General features: G+C 41.8%; 1 protein-coding gene across 5 annotated transcripts in view; it reads right to left on the minus strand.

Moving 5' to 3' along the window:
• LOC137322036 (tyrosine-protein kinase Fyn) overlaps positions 1-16,417 on the minus strand; it is a 278,886-nt gene that overhangs the window by 23,956 nt on the left and 238,513 nt on the right. For all 5 annotated transcript variants that reach the window (XM_067985066.1, XM_067985062.1, XM_067985065.1 and 2 more), the window contains 2 exons: positions 15,824-15,900; positions 15,577-15,730 (listed from right to left, as the gene is read on the minus strand). In XM_067985066.1, coding sequence (XP_067841167.1) covers positions 15,577-15,730; positions 15,824-15,900 — 231 coding nt within the window. The remainder of the gene's footprint in view (positions 1-15,576; positions 15,731-15,823; positions 15,901-16,417) is intronic.

A 16,417-nucleotide genomic window follows, 5' to 3' on the forward strand; every position in this document is an offset into this window, starting at 1 on the left:
AGTGTGAATATGAGTGTGTGTGTGAATATGATTGAGAGTGAGTGAATGTGAATATGATTGAGAGTGAGTGAGTGTGAATATGAGTGTGTGTGTATGATTGAGGGTGAGTGAGTGTCAATATGAGTGTGTGTGTGTGTGTGTGTGTGTGTGTGAATATGATTGAGGGTGAATGAGTGTGAATATGAGAGTGTGTGTGTGAATATTATTGAGAGTGAGTGAGTGTGAATATGAGTGTGTGTGTATGATTGAGGGTGAGTGAGTGTGAATGAGAGTGTGTGTGTGAATATGATTGAGGGTGAGTGAGTGTGAATATGAGAGAGAGTGTGTGTGTGAATATGATTGAGAGTGAGTGAGTGTGAATATGAGTGTGTGTGTGTAGGATTGAGAGTGAGTGAGTGTGAATATGAGTGTGTGTGTGAGTGTGAATATGAGAGTGTGTGTGTGTGAATATGATTGAGAGTGAGTGAGTGTGAATAAGAGTGTGTGTGAATATGATTGAGAGTGAGTGAGTGTGGATATGAGAGTGTGTGTGTGAATATGATTGAGGGTGAGTGTGTGTGTGTGTGTGAATATGATTGAGGGTGAGTGTGTGTGTGTGTGTGTGAATATGAGAGTGTGTGTGTGTACGTGTGTGTGAATATGATTGAGGGTGAGTGAGTGTGAATATGAGAGTGTGTGTGTGAATATGAGTGTGTGTGTGTAGGATTGAGGGTGAGTGAGTGTGAATATGAGTGTGTGTGTGTGAATACGATTGAGAGTGAGTGAGTGTGAATATGAGTGTGTGTGTGTGTGAATATGATCGAGGGTGAGTGTGAATTTGATAGTGTGTGTGTACGTGTGTATGAATATGATTGTGGGTGAGTGAGTGTGAATACGAGTGTGTGTGTATGATTGAGGGTGAGTGAGTGTGAATATGAGAGTGTGTGTGAATATGAGTGTGTGTGTGAATATGAATGAGGGTGAGTGAGTGTGAATATGAGAGAGAGTGTGTGAATATGATTGAGAGTGAGTGAATGTGAATATGATTGAGAGTGAGTGAATGTGAATATGATTGAGAGTGAGTGAGTGTGAATATGAGTGTGTGTGTGTATGATTGAGGGTGAGTGAGTGTGAATATGAGTGTGTGTGTGAATATGATTGAGAGTGAGTGAGTGTGAATATGAGAGTGTGTGTATGATTGAGGGTGAGTGAGTGTGAATATGAGAGTGTGTGTGAATATGAGTGTGTGTGTGAATGTGATTGAGGGTGAGTGAGTGTGAATATGAGTGTGTGTGTGAATATGATTGAGAGTGAGTGAATGTGAATATGAGTGTGTGTGAATATGGTTGAGAGTGAGTGAGTGTGAATATGAGAGTGTGTGTATGATTGAGGGTGAGTGTGTGTGAATATGATTGAGGGTGAATGAGTGTGAATATGAGAGTGGGTGTGTGAATATGATTGAGAGTGAGTGACTGTGAATATGAGTGTGTGTGAATATGGTTGAGAGTGAGTGAGTGTGAATATGAGAGTGTGTGTATGATTGAGGGTGAGTGAGTGTGAATATGAGTGTGTGTGTGTGTGTGAATATGAGTGTGTGTGTGAATATGATTGAGAGTGAGTGAGTGTGAATATGAGAGTGTGTGTGTGTGAATATGAGTGTGTGTGTGAATATGATTGAGAGTGAGTGAGTGTGAATATGAGTGTGTGTGTGAATATGATTGAGGGTGAGTGAGTGTGAATATGAGTGTGTGTGTGAATATGATTGAGAGTGAGTGAATGTGAATATGATTGAGAGTGAGTGAGTGTGAATATGAGTGTGTGTGTATATGATTGAGGGTGAGTGAGTGTGAATATGAGTGTGTGTGTGAATATGATTGAGAGTGAGTGAGTGTGAATATGAGAGTGTGTGTATGATTGAGGGTGAGTGAGTGTGAATATGAGAGTGTGTGTGAATATGAGTGTGTGTGTGAATATGATTGAGGGTGAGTGAGTGTGAATATGAGTGTGTGTGTGAATATGATTGAGAGTGAGTGAATGTGAATATGAGTGTGTGTGAATATGGTTGAGAGTGAGTGAGTGTGAATATGAGAGTGTGTGTATGATTGAGGGTGAGTGTGTGTGAATATGATTGAGGGTGAATGAGTGTGAATATGAGAGTGGGTGTGTGAATATGATTGAGAGTGAGTGACTGTGAATATGAGTGTGTGTGAATATGGTTGAGAGTGAGTGAGTGTGAATATGAGAGTGTGTGTATGATTGAGGGTGAGTGAGTGTGAATATGAGTGTGTGTGTGTGTGAATATGAGTGTGTGTGTGAATGTGATTGAGAGTGAGTGAGTGTGAATATGAGAGTGTGTGTGTGTGAATATGAGTGTGTGTGTGAATATGATTGAGAGTGAGTGAGTGTGAATATGAGTGTGTGTGTGAATATGATTGAGGGTGAGTGAGTGTGAATATGAGTGTGTGTGTGAATATGATTGAGAGTGAGTGAATGTGAATATGATTGAGAGTGAGTGAGTGTGAATATGAGTGTGTGTGTGTATGATTGAGGGTGAGTGAGTGTGAATATGAGTGTGTGTGTGAATATGATTGAGAGTGAGTGAGTGTGAATATGAGAGTGTGTGTATGATTGAGGGTGAGTGAGTGTGAATATGAGTGTGTGTGTGAATATGATTGAGAGTGAGTGAATGTGAATATGAGTGTGTGTGAATATGGTTGAGAGTGAGTGAGTGTGAATATGAGAGTGTGTGTATGATTGAGGGTGAGTGTGTGTGAATATGATTGAGGGTGAATGAGTGTGAATATGAGAGTGGGTGTGTGAATATGATTGAGAATGAGTGACTGTGAATATGAGTGTGTGTGAATATGGTTGAGAGTGAGTGAGTGTGAATATGAGAGTGTGTGTATGATTGAGGGTGAGTGAGTGTGAATATGAGTGTGTGTGTGAATATGATTGAGAGTGAGTGAGTGTGAATATGAGAGTGTGTGTACGATTGAGGGTGAGTGAGTGTGAATATGAGAGTGTGTGTGAATATGAGTGTGTGTGTGAATATGATTGAGGGCGAGTGAGTGTGAATATGAGTGTGTGTGTGAATATGATTGAGAGTGAGTGAATGTGAATATGATTGAGAGTGAGTGAGTGTGAATATGAGTGTGTGTGTGTATGATTGAGGGTGAGTGAGTGTGAATATGAGTGTGTGTGTGAATATGATTGAGAGTGAGTGAGTGTGAATATGAGTGTGTGTGTGAATATGATTGAGGGTGAGTGAGTGTGAATATGAGTGTGTGTGTGAATATGATTGAGAGTGAGTGAATGTGAATATGATTGAGAGTGAGTGAGTGTGAATATGAGTGTGTGTGTATGATTGAGGGTGAGTGAGTGTCAATATGAGTGTGTGTGTGTGTGAATATGATTGAGGGTGAATGAGTGTGAATATGAGAGTGTGTGTGTGAATATTATTGAGAGTGAGTGAGTGTGAATATGAGTGTGTGTGTATGATTGAGGGTGAGTGAGTGTGAATGAGAGTGTGTGTGTGAATATGATTGAGGGTGAGTGAGTGTGAATATGAGAGAGAGAGAGTGTGTGTGTGTGAATATGATTGAGAGTGAGTGAGTGTGAATATGAGTGTGTGTGTGTAGGATTGAGAGTGAGTGAGTGTGAATATGAGTGTGTGTGTGAGTGTGAATATGAGAGTGTGTGTGTGTGAATATGATTGAGAGTGAGTGAGTGTGAATAAGAGTGTGTGTGAATATGATTGAGAGTGAGTGAGTGTGGATATGAGAGTGTGTGTGTGAATATGATTGAGGGTGAGTGTGTGTGTGTGTGTGAATATGATTGAGGGTGAGTGTGTGTGTGTGTGTGTGAATATGAGAGTGTGTGTGTGTACGTGTGTGTGAATATGATTGAGGGTGAGTGAGTGTGAATATGAGAGTGTGTGTGTGAATATGAGTGTGTGTGTGTAGGATTGAGGGTGAGTGAGTGTGAATATGAGTGTGTGTGTGTGAATACGATTGAGAGTGAGTGAGTGTGAATATGAGTGTGTGTGTGTGTGAATATGATCGAGGGTGAGTGTGAATTTGATAGTGTGTGTGTACGTGTGTATGAATATGATTGTGGGTGAGTGAGTGTGAATACGAGTGTGTGTGTATGATTGAGGGTGAGTGAGTGTGAATATGAGAGTGTGTGTGTGTGTGAATATAAGTGTGTGTGTGTGAATATGATTGAGAGTGAGTGTGAATACGAGTGTGTGTATGATTGAGGGTGAGTGAGTGTGAATATGAGAATGTGTGTGTGTGAATATAAGTGTGTGTGTGAATATGATTGAGAGTGAGTGTGAATGCGAGTGTGTGTGTATGATTGAGGGTGAGTGAGTGTGAATATGAGAGTGTGTGTGTGTGAATATGAGTGTGTGTGTGAATATGATTGAGAGTGAGTGAGTGTGAATATGAGAATGTGTGTGTGTGAATATAAGTGTGTGTGTGAATATGATTGAGAGTGAGTGAGTGTGAATATGAGAATGTGTGTGTGTGAATATAAGTGTGTGTGTGAATATGATTGAGAGTGAGTGAGTGTGAATATGAGAGTGTGTGTATGATTGAGGGTGAGTGAGTGTGAATATGAGAGTGTGTGTGTGTGAACATGAGAGTGTGTGTGTGAATATGATTGAGAGTGAGTGAGTGTGAATATGAATGAGAGAATGTGTGTGTGTGTGTGCATGCAAGTGCATTTGAGGCAGCGTGCGCTTGCGTGTGTGCGAACGGGCAAGTGAGTGCGTGTGTGAGTGAGTGCGTGTGAGAGGATGAATAAAGGTGCGTCTCTCAGGTTCATATGTTTTCTGAAGTAAAAATAACTTTGAATAAAAACTATTAATTTTAGTTGAAAATCTACTCAAATTGATTGTAATCAAATCATTTTCAAAAGCACAAACTGAAATAAAGACTTTCATTTATATAGCGCCTTTCCCAACCTCAGGATCCGCCCCCCCGCCAATGCACTTTACAGCAAATAAGAACATAAGAAATAGGAGTAGGAGTAGGACATGTGGCCCTTTGAGCCTGCTCCGCCATTCAATCAGATCATGGCTGATCTTCGACCTCAACTCTACCTTCCCGCCTGATCCCCATATCCCTTGATTCCCTTCGTTTTTTTTTTATTCGTTCATGGGATGTGGGCGTTGCTGGCGAGGCCAGCATTTATTGCCCATCCCTAATTGCCCTTGAGAAGGTGGTGGTGAGCCGCCTTCTTGAACCGCTGCAATCCGTGTGGTGAAGGTTCTCCCACAGTGCTGTTAGGAAGGGAGTTCCAGGATTTTGACCCAGCGACGATGAAGGAACGGCGATATATTTCCAAGTCGGGAAGGTGTGTGACTTGGAGGGGAATGTGCAGGTGGTGTTGTTCCCATGTGCCTGCTGCTCTTGTCCTTCTAGGTGGTAGAGGTTGCGGGTTTCGGAGGTGCTGTCGAAGAAGCCTTGGCAAGTTGCTGCAGTGCATCCTGTGGATGGTACACACTGCAGCCACTGTGCGTTGGTAGTGAAGGGAGTGAATGTTTAGGGTGATGGATGGGGTGTCAATCAAGCGGGCTGCTTTGTCCTGGATGATGTCGAGCTTCTTGAGTGTTGTTGGAGCTGCACTCATCCAGGCAAGTGGAGAGTATTCCATCACACTCCTGACTTGTGCCTTGTATATGGTGGAAAGGCTTTGGGGAGTCAGGAGGTGAGTCACTTGCGCAGAATACCCAGCCTCTGACCTGCTCTTGTAGCCACAGTATTTATATGGCTGGTCCAGTTAAGTTTCTGGTCAATGGTGACCCCCAGGATATTGATGGTGGGGGATTCGGTGACGGTAATGCCGTTGAATGTCAAGGGGAAGTGGTTAGACTCTCTCTTGTTGGAGATGGTCATTGCCTGGCACTTGTCTGGCGCGAATGTTACTTGCCACTTATCAGTCCAAGCCAGGATGTTCTCCAGGTCTTGCTGCATGCGGGCTTGGACTGCTTCATTATTTGAGGGGTTGCGAATGGTACTGAACACTGTGCAATCATCAGCGAACATCCCCATTTCTGACCTTATGATGGAGGGAAGGTCATTGATGAAGCAACTGGGCCTAGGACACTGCCCTGAGGAACTCCTGCAGCAATGTCCTGGGGCTGAGATGATTGGCCTCCAACAACCACTACCATCTTCCTTTGTGCTAGGTACGACTCCAGCCACTGGAGAGTTTTCTCCTGATTCCCACTGACTTCAATTTTACTAGGACTCCTTGGCGCCACACTCGGTCAAATGCTGCCTTGATGTCAAGGGCAGTCACTCTCACCTCACCTCTGGAATTCAGCTCTTTTGTCCAAAAATCTATCGATCTCAGTCTTGAATATTCTCAATGATTCAGCATCCACAGCCCCCTGGGGTAGAGAATTCCAAAGATTCACAACCCTCAGTAAAGAAATTTTTCCTCATCTCTGTCGTAAATGGCTGACCTCTTATCCTGAGACCCCTAGTTCTAGACTCTCCAGCCAGGGGAAACAGCCTCTGAGATGCTTTTGCAGTGTAGTCTTCTGACTTCAGTGCAGTACTCCCTCAGCCTAGATGATGTGCTTAAGTCAGTGGAGTGGGACTTGAACCAACAATCTTCTGACTCAGAGTCATGAGTGCTACCGCTGAGCCAAGGCTGACACCTTAAATATAGTTTGACTTCATCGAGCAAAATAGAATATTTATATATAGAATTACATAGAATGTACAGCACAGAAACAGCTCATTCGGCCCAAGAGGTCCATGTCGGTGTTTATGCTCCACACGGGCCTCCTCCCTCCCTACTTCATCTAACCCTATCAGCAAATCCTTCTACTCCTTTCTCCCTCGTGTTTATCTGGCTTCCCCTTAAATGCATCTATGCTAGTCGCCTCAACCACTCCTTGTGGTAGCAAGTTCCACATTTTTACCACTCTCTGGGTAAATAAGTTTCTCCTGAATTCCCGATTGGATTTATTAGTGACTGTCTTGTATTTATGGACCCCTAGTTCTAGTCTACCCCGCAAGTGGAAACATCTTCTCTATGTCTACCCTATCAAACCCTTTCATTATCTTAAAGATCTCCATCAGGTCACCCCTCAGCCTTCTCTTTTCTAGAGCCCCAGCTTGCTAAATCTTTCCTGATAGGTATAACCTCTCAGTTCTGGTATCATTCTAGTAAATCTTTTTTCTACCTTCTCCATTGCCTCTATATCCTTTTTATAATATGGAGACCAGAACTGTTCACAGTACTCCAAGTGTGGTCTAACCAAGTTTAACATAACTTCTCTGCTTTTCAATTCTATTCCTCTAGAAATGAACCCCAGTTCTTGGTTTGCTTTTTTAAAAAAAAATTAACCTGCGTCACTACTTTTAGTGATTTGTGTATCTGTACCCCCAGATCCCTCTGCTCGTCTACCCCATTTAGATTCTTATTAGCCAGGCAGTATGTGGCCCTCTTATTCTTCCTAGCAAAATGTAATACCGCACAATTATCTATTGAAATTCATTTGCCGATCACATGCCTATTCTGTAAGTTTTAGTCTTTTTCTTACTTATGTCCTTCTCAATCTTGATATTAAACCTTATTCTAGAACTAGGGGGCATAGTCGCAGGATAAGGGGTCGGCCATTTAAGACTGAGATGAGGAGGAATTTCTTCACACAGAGGGTTGTGAATCTTTGGAATTCTCTACCCCGGAGGGTTGTGGATGCTGAGTCATTGGACACATTCAAGGCTGAGATAGATAGATTTCTGGACACTAGGGGAAACAAGCGATATGAGGATCAGGCAGGAAAGTGGAGTTGAGATTTAAGATCAGCCAAGATCGGATTGAATGGCGGAGCAGGCTCGAGGGGCTGTATGGCATACTCCTGCTCCTATTTCTTATGTTCTTATTATTTTGTGATCGTTATTTTCTCGATATTCCCCAATGCTTACTTCTCTTATCTGTTCTGGTTCATTTCCCATTACTAGATCCAGTAGTGCTCCCCTCTTGTTGGGCTTTTTACATACTGGTTAGGTTTATGCAACCTGTCTTCATAATTTAACCCTCTAAGCCCCAAATCTGCACTGCACCCCTCCAAGGCCAGTGTATCCTTCCTGAGGTGTGGTGCCCAGAACTGAACGCAGTACTCCAGATGCGGTCTAACCAGAGCTTTATACAACCGTAGCATAACTTCCACCCCTTTGTATTCCAGCCCTCTTGAGATAAAGGCCAACATTCCATTAGTCTTTTAAATTATTTTTTGTACCTGTCCACTAGTTTAGCGATTTCTGTACTTGGACCCCTAAATCTCTCTGCTCCGCCACAGTTCCTAGCTTCTCACCATTTAGAAAATACTCTGATCTATCATTCTGAGGTCCAAAGTGGATGACCACGCACTTCCCCACATTGAACTCCATTTGCCATAGTTTTGTCCACTCATTTAATCTATCAATGTCCCTTTGCAACTTTCTGCTCCCATCTACACGACTTACTGTGCAACCTAACTTAGTGTGATCTGCAAACTTGGATATACAACTCTCTATTCCTTCATCCGAGTCATTAATATATATGGTGAAAAGTTGAGGCCCCAGAACAGATCCCTGGGGAACACCACTTGTCACATCCTGCCAATCAGCTTACCTACCCTTTATTCCCACTCTCTGTCTCCTACCACCCAAACAATTTCCAACCCAAGTCAAAAGGCTACCTCTAATTCCATGTGCTCTCATTTATGCCAGTAATCTCTTGTGTGGAACCTTATCGAATGCCTTCTGGAAACCCATATAGATAACAGACATAGGCATTCCCTAGTCTAACTTATTAGTGACCTCCTCAAAAAATTCAACTAGATTAGTCAGACATGAAAAATTTGCAGGGCTATGGGGAAAAAGCAGGGGTGTGGGATTAATTCGATAGCTCTTTCAAAGAGCTGGCACAGGCACGATGGGCCGAACGGTCTCCTTCTGTGCTGTATCATTCTGTGATTCTATGACTTTACCCCTAACAAAGCCATTCTGGCTCTTTCTGATCAGCTCATATTTGTCCAAATGCTCAGTCACTCTATCCCTAATTACAGAGTCTAATAGCTTTCCCACAACTGATGTTAAACTGACAGGCCTGTAGTTCCCTGGTTCCTCGCTCCCACTCTTCTTAAATAATGGAGTGACATTAGCAATTTTCCAGTCTAATGGCACAATTCCTGAATCAAGAGAGCTTTGAAAGATTACGACTAACGCTTCTGTAATTTCCTCATCTATTTTTAATAACCTGGGGTGGAGGACCTTATTTGCAATAGGAATTTTCTTCTCGATCGCTCTCACACACATATACTGTTTAAAAAAAAAACACTATATAAACTTTAGCTGAATAAAGCATTTGAAATTCATCCTCCATCTTTTCTTCAAATAATTTTGAAAAATAACCAGTTACTAACAGAGATTGAAGAGAAGCATTGTATCAGTTGGGCTAACTAAATGCCACTGATGCAGCCTTGTGCGCACTGCACATGCTCCAACTGCAAGATCTTCCTTTGGCTAACAGAATCATGGGGGGAGCTGGGGGCTGTGCAAGTGTCAAACCCCCTCAACATCATCAATTTGAGGCCCAGGCTATTCTAACTCCTGGGCCTCATTTACATCCTACCAGCCAGCTGCCCGCCCCAAACTGACTTTAAAAGACAGTTGGCCAACTACCGACAGGCGAAGATCGGGTGGCCCGGAGACTGCCTGTCGGTATTCAGGTAGGACGCGGGGGATAGGAGGACTCAACGGGGTTTTGCAGATGGGAGGTGGTGTGGGGGTGGGGGGGAAGGGAGGAAGGCCTTGGCAGCTGAGGTCCAAATTTTCCTAGTGGGGCTGTAGGAGCACTCCTGCTCTTCTTGGCCCCACAAAGATGTTTAAAACGTGCCTCATAGGGCCTCTGCTACTTTCTCAATAGGTTTTAATGAATGGAGCAACTGCCCCGCACAGTCGCACTTCAAATGGCATTAGGGTCCTCTTGAGATTATAGACCCCAATTTGCATGTATTAATGAGGCTCCTGCCAAGTCAGGCAGGCACCTCGGCTGCCTAAAAGGGCCCAGTTAAGTTGCCTGAGGGCAGGAACGGAGCGGTAAGTTTTCGATAAATTTCCCACCGGGCGAGGTGGGCTAAAATCACCCTCAAAGCTCTGGGCAAAAATATCAAGTTCAAGTCCAGGCTTTCACAAGAAGCTGATGCCTTCACTAAAAGCTTTGATGAAGGTATCAAAATTTTATGGACAAATTTAATCATGTTATTGTGAAAGATGTACTTTGATATTTTCACCTTCTTTAAAACCTTATTTTGAGCATTAGAAATTTTAGGGAAAAATTTGACAGACAAAATTTTTTCAAGAAGTCTCGAGTGATTCGATTGGCGAACCTTTTTACTTTATTGGTAGTGTTACAAATGCAGGTATTAAGATTCAGTGGCATCAGGTGCTCCTATAAATGGATCCCCTGTTCCTTATGTGCTGGAGTAGATTCACACTAAACATCCATCTACTTATATGGTAGTGTAATATTGGATCTATTGGTCTTGCACAAAGGGTGAATGTTACCTCACTCCATCCTGTATTTACGTTACCAACGGTGACAACCTTGCTGTAAATGTCATACAGTATTTTGCCCCTTTCATATGCTAAAATCCCAAGTACATTTTAAAAAGGAAACCTAAAAACCTTTAAAAAGTCAGCCTAAGGGTGACTCCCCCATTTATATTGATAATTGTATTCCTAAAGTACAATCTGTCATGCTGCACCAATCAATGCTTATCAGATGCATTACCCAAATCTTGCCCTCAAACCTACTGCATATTAAATGAGAAGCAGAAAATCACAAGACCTTCTGCATGCTAAATGTTGGAGAGCTATTTAAATTTAGATGAGACATGTTACCAAACATCTGTTGGATTGCATTTTGTCTGGAGGTTGCCTTAAGTGGAAGCCTGAAGATACGTGTGTTTTGAAAGATATTCATAGTTTACAACAGTGAACAATTTATATTATAAAAGGTCGATTCCATTTTTTCATGGACAGCTCCGTGATAGAATTATCACCTTTCATAAAGCCAATGGAAAACAACTTGGCTTCTATTGCACTGTTTTAAGTACAATGTTGTGCTGTATTTACACTTGTACATTATGAACAACATTTGATTAGCCCAGAGGAATGAGGGAAATAAACATTCCTTGATTATATTTCAGTGATTTTGCTCAATTTTTTTTTGTTCTCTGAACATTAATTTGTACACGTTCAACATTTTTCTTGGTACTACATTTAATTCTGTTCAATCAGCAACTGCAATTCATCACACCCAGAACACGGGTCTTTGTCATTTTCACTTGATAGTGAGAAGGCCTTCAACTGTATTTTTTCAGCTACGCTGTGAGGGTGGTTTTCATGCTATAGAATATCCTGACTCGCTTCCTCTGTGCAGGTCCTAAATGTTGCACATGCACAGAAGAGGCAAGTGCAATGTGAAAGAGCCAGCCAGAACCAGAAAAGTTACTTTAATAGACGCCATGCAAGCAGGGTTTGTCAGATCCTTTGTCTACATTTATTCGTAATATGAATAAAATGCAATACATCATCTTTAGTGTTATGTGGAGTATAACAAATAAAGTAGATTTTTAACTGGGAAAAATATGATGAGATTTAAGCCAGATTCATGAGTCCAGATACAGCTACCAGCGCAGAAGGTGAATTTACCCAGGAGCAGAGGATCCAGGAGTAGTGGACAGCACCTCTACAGAAGGAGTTTCATCACTCTGGCGTCTCAGAAGGCTAACACCATGCCTCCCAGAGGAAGGCGAGCCAACCAGTTCATCCACGCCAGCTCGAAAGGCTGGGGTCGTATAAGTTCATAGTAAGTACAGCAAAGGAGGAGGCCATTCAGCCCATCATGCCTGTGTCGGCTATCCAATTAGTCCCATTCCCCTGCTTTTTCCCCATAGCCCTGGAAATTTTTTCCCTTCAAGTATTTATCCAATTCCCTTTTGAAAGTTACCATTGAATCTGCTTCCACCACCCTTTCAGGCAGTGCATTCCAGATCATTACAACTCGCTGCATAAAAAAAATGTTTCCTCATATTGCCTCTGGCTCTTTTGTCGATCACCTTAAATCTGTGTCCTCTGGCTACCGACCCTTCTGCCACTGGAAACAGCTTCTCCTTATTTATTCTATCAAAACCGTTCAAGATTTTGAACACCTCTATCAAATCTTCCTTTAACCTTCTCTATTCTAAGAAGATCAACCCCAGCTTCTCCAGTCTCTCCACATAACTGAGGTCCTTCCTCCCTGGTACCATTCCAGCAAATCTCCTCTGCACCCTCTAAGGCCTTGACATCCTTCCTAAAGTGTGATGCCCAGAATTGAACACGATATTCCAGTTGAGGCCTAACCAGTGTTTTATAAAGGTTTAGCATAACTTCCTTGCTTTTGTACTCTATGCCTCTATTAATAAAGCCCAGGATCCCATATGCTTTTTAAACAGCCTTCTTAACTTGTCCTCTATACCCAAGCCCAGGTTATTAATATATATCAAAAAGAGCAGTGGTCCTAATACTGACCCCTGGGGAACACCATTGTATACTCCCTTCCAGTCTGAAAAACAACCGTTCACCACTACTCTCTGCTTTCTGTCCTTTAGCCAATTTCATATCCACACTGCCACTGTCCCTTTAATCCCATGCGCTTTAATTTTGCTAACAAGTCTATTATGTGATTCTTTATCAAATGCCTTTTGAAAGTCCATACACAACATCAACCGCACTACCCTCATCAATTCTCTCCGTTACTTCATCAAAGAACTCAATTAAGTTAGTCAAACACAATTTTCCATTAACAAATCCCTGCTGACTTTCATTTATTAGCTCATACTTTTCCAAGTGCCAATTTATTTTGTCCTGGATTATTGTCTGTAAAAGTTTCCCCACCACCGACATTAGGCTGACTGGCCTGTAATTGCCGGCTTTATCCCTCTTCCCTCTTTTGAACAGAGGTGTAACATTTGCAATCCTCCAGTCCTCTGGTACCATTCCCATATCTAAGGAGGATTGGAAGATTGTGGCCAGAGCCTCTGCAATTTCCTCCCTTACTTCCCTCAGTAACCTAGGATGCATCCCATCTGGACCAGGTGACTTTCCTACTTTGAGTACTGCCAATCTTTTAAGTACCTCCTCTTTATCTATTTTTATCCTATCCAATATCACTACTGCCCCCTCCTTTACTGCAGCATCCTCTTCTCTAGTGAAGATGGATGCGAAGTATTCATTTAGTACCTCAGCCATGCCCTCTGCCTCCACAAGATGCTCTCCTTTATTGACCCTAATCAGTCCCACCCTTCCTTCTGGAACTACAAGCATATAGACTTTAATATATTCAATAGAATGGCTATCTAATGCTGTTAACTTGTCAACTTTCTAAGGAGTCTAATCCTAAACTAATCTCATCAATTTGTATCAATCTCAGACACTGATCTCAACTGTAACTTTATCATCAGCAAGCAGTTAATGCTGAATTACTGTGACATAACTGAACTGCTTTTGTAATCTGTTATTTATTTTGTCAATTAACCCTATCTCCTAATTATAAGCATACTCAATGTTTAAATGATGTGAACTGTGATTCTAAAGTTAATAAGCAATTGTTAGTTCATGACTTTGTTGTCTAACTTCTTCGATAATTGGCAAGAAAGGGTTAATTTATTCACTCGGTAGCTTGTGCGGATTTTGATGGGAAGTTGGTATTTTATCTAATCTAATCAGAACTGGCTGATGTAAGAGAGTTTGGAATCTCAAATTTAGGCATCATTAACTCCGAGGCATAAACCCTGGGTGGTAAAACCCCAGATGGTTCCTTGACGAGGAATTAAGATGAAAGGTTAAGGATTCGTCTGGTGCCCTTGATGAATATTCTCTTAAGGGTATTGGCCAGACATTGGCCATTCACACATGATACTGTTTATATTCTGTTCATACTGGCACAAATGATCTCCACTGAGAACCAAAATGACTAAAGACCACAGAATAATCATGCTTTATTCGAAATGAGAAAAAAGGTTTATATTTGATATCAAATAAAGAAGTTGCTAAATAAAAGCTCCAGTTAAAAATGAGCAGCATTCCAATCTGCTGTTGGGAGTTTAATCGATCTGCCGAGTTACGCACAGCAAGAGAGAAGCCAAAAGCAAAACTGCTCATTTATCACTAGGATTCCTGCCCAGCAATCTCCTCCTCTGCTCAGCAAAAAATACTTTATTTTGTCTTTTCCAAACGTATTGGCCAAAACTGTGATCAAACGATAAGAACACATTACTGGGGAATTAAATACTGCATAGGTAATTAGATTGCAGTATGAAGCCCTACAACCTCACTCTTCAATCCAACTAACAGTGCTCAATTCTCCAGTAATTACATTATCACTTAATTCAATGTTATATTCAGGGTTCAACAGATCATTATATCTGAGGTTGATATTAATCCAAAGTTAACTCATCTAAAATATAAAGCAATATTAAAGTTGGTACTTGTTCTCCCACATCATCTGTTTCTTTGAACTGTTATTGTGGTTTCTGCTTTTTTTTACTGATTTATAATATGTTGCAAATGATTGGAGAAAATCCAGTTTCATTCCCTATAGGAAAGTCAGAAATACCCTAGGTTCCAACATCTTTCCCAAAAATGCTGACAAAATACTTTCATATTTTCTTTTCCTACTCTCCTCTCAATCCTCTCCTCACCAGATTTCCTCACACCCACACTTCCAGCAGGAATCACTGGGCAGTAATCAGGAGCAGGAATCCTAGCAAACTTCCTTCTCCCTAATCTAGGGGTGCTAAAAAAAAACCCTACCCCACTCTGGCAGAGATCAGCACTGACCTGGGATTTAACCTGGGATCTTTCAGTCTTGCGTGCTCAGCTAGTCACTGAATAAGTTCGCTGAGCCATCAAAGCAGCTCACAAAACATTGTTCGAAGTTATCCTCTACAGCAGGATTGCCCAGCAACTGTTTCGTTGGCAACCACAATCCCAATCTCTCTCCTTCTCATATAGCTGGATCTTAGAGCTGCTGTGCTGACCGACAACCACTGGCGTGGGGATAGACGGACGGCAGGTAACTCCCAGGCCGCATTATGAATACCACAGTTAGAATATATGTAACCTTTTTCAAAAAAGTGCTGTCAGAATCTGTAGGGTTATCGCACGCGTTGGTAATGCATAGATAGTTACCGAACACTGTAAGGTCCAGTGGAATCTTAAGGAGCGGTTCCAACACCTATTGTATTTTTGGTGAGGGCATTACATGTTAATTATCAGAAAAAAGAATAGAAATATTTGCATTCATATAGTGCCTTTCACCACCTCAGGTTGTTCCAAAGCGCATTATAACTAATGAAGTACTTTTGAAGTGTGGTCATTGTTGTAATGTGGGAAAGCCTAACCCTCAGCCATAGAACAATAAAAAAAGCTGCTATAAGTTTGCACTCATTATTGTCGTGTAAAAAAACATTTCTCAATAGAAACAAGCTTAGGATCTCCCTGTGCATGTGACAACAGGCAAGATACAAACGCATGAATAACCCACCTTGACGTGCTGTGTACTCATTGTCCTCAATCAACCTTGCTAATCCAAAGTCAGCAATCTTGCACGCCAGATTGTCTCCAACCAGAATATTGGCCGATCGCAAGTCCCTGTGGATGTAGTTCATCCTCTCAATGTATGCCATACCCGCTGCAACCTGTTCCAACCCAGGTCAAAAAAAAGTTATTGAATGAAGTTGTGGAAAATGTCCATTAAAAAAAATAGTTCAGGAGTTCGGGTTATTCCTCACCTGCGCCGCCATGTCCACGAGGTTAGGTAACTTCAAGACTCTTCCTTCTCCATCTTTTAGGAAATCTAACAGGCTTCCTGAAATTTGAGGTGAGAATGTGTTAAAGGCTTCCAGTGTTAATCAGTAATGTCACAGCTAAGTGCTAAATTACACTGAAGTACTGAGTCAGTGTCTGTGCAATTTGAATAATGTTAACAGTTTAACACATCTGTAACATTGACATCCAGTGAAATGCACAGTGGTATTAGAATTTGAGAGCTTTACAGGAAGACCTGACACTTATCCACATATACCATGGACTACAGTCTAGTCACCAAATTCAAGTTTTGTTATAAGAAATGTACCTGGAATTCTAAATGGGTTAAGATGGCTTTCAAGGATGTAATGTCTCCACCCTTAGATGTGCTCTTGCTTATTTGCATCGCTGGTGCAGTGACACTGAAGGACTGACTTTTGTTTTGATGAGGGATAGTTTCTTACATCCATCCATATACAAAAAGACGTACCATTGAAGATGTGTCCTTTTGCTCTATCAGCTCCTAAGTGCACACAATAGCAAAAGAAATAACCCAATCTAGGATTTGTGATTGAACG

Source organism: Heptranchias perlo, chromosome 5, assembly GCF_035084215.1.
Source record: "Heptranchias perlo isolate sHepPer1 chromosome 5, sHepPer1.hap1, whole genome shotgun sequence".
Classification (NCBI taxonomy): Eukaryota; Metazoa; Chordata; class Chondrichthyes; order Hexanchiformes; family Hexanchidae; genus Heptranchias; species Heptranchias perlo.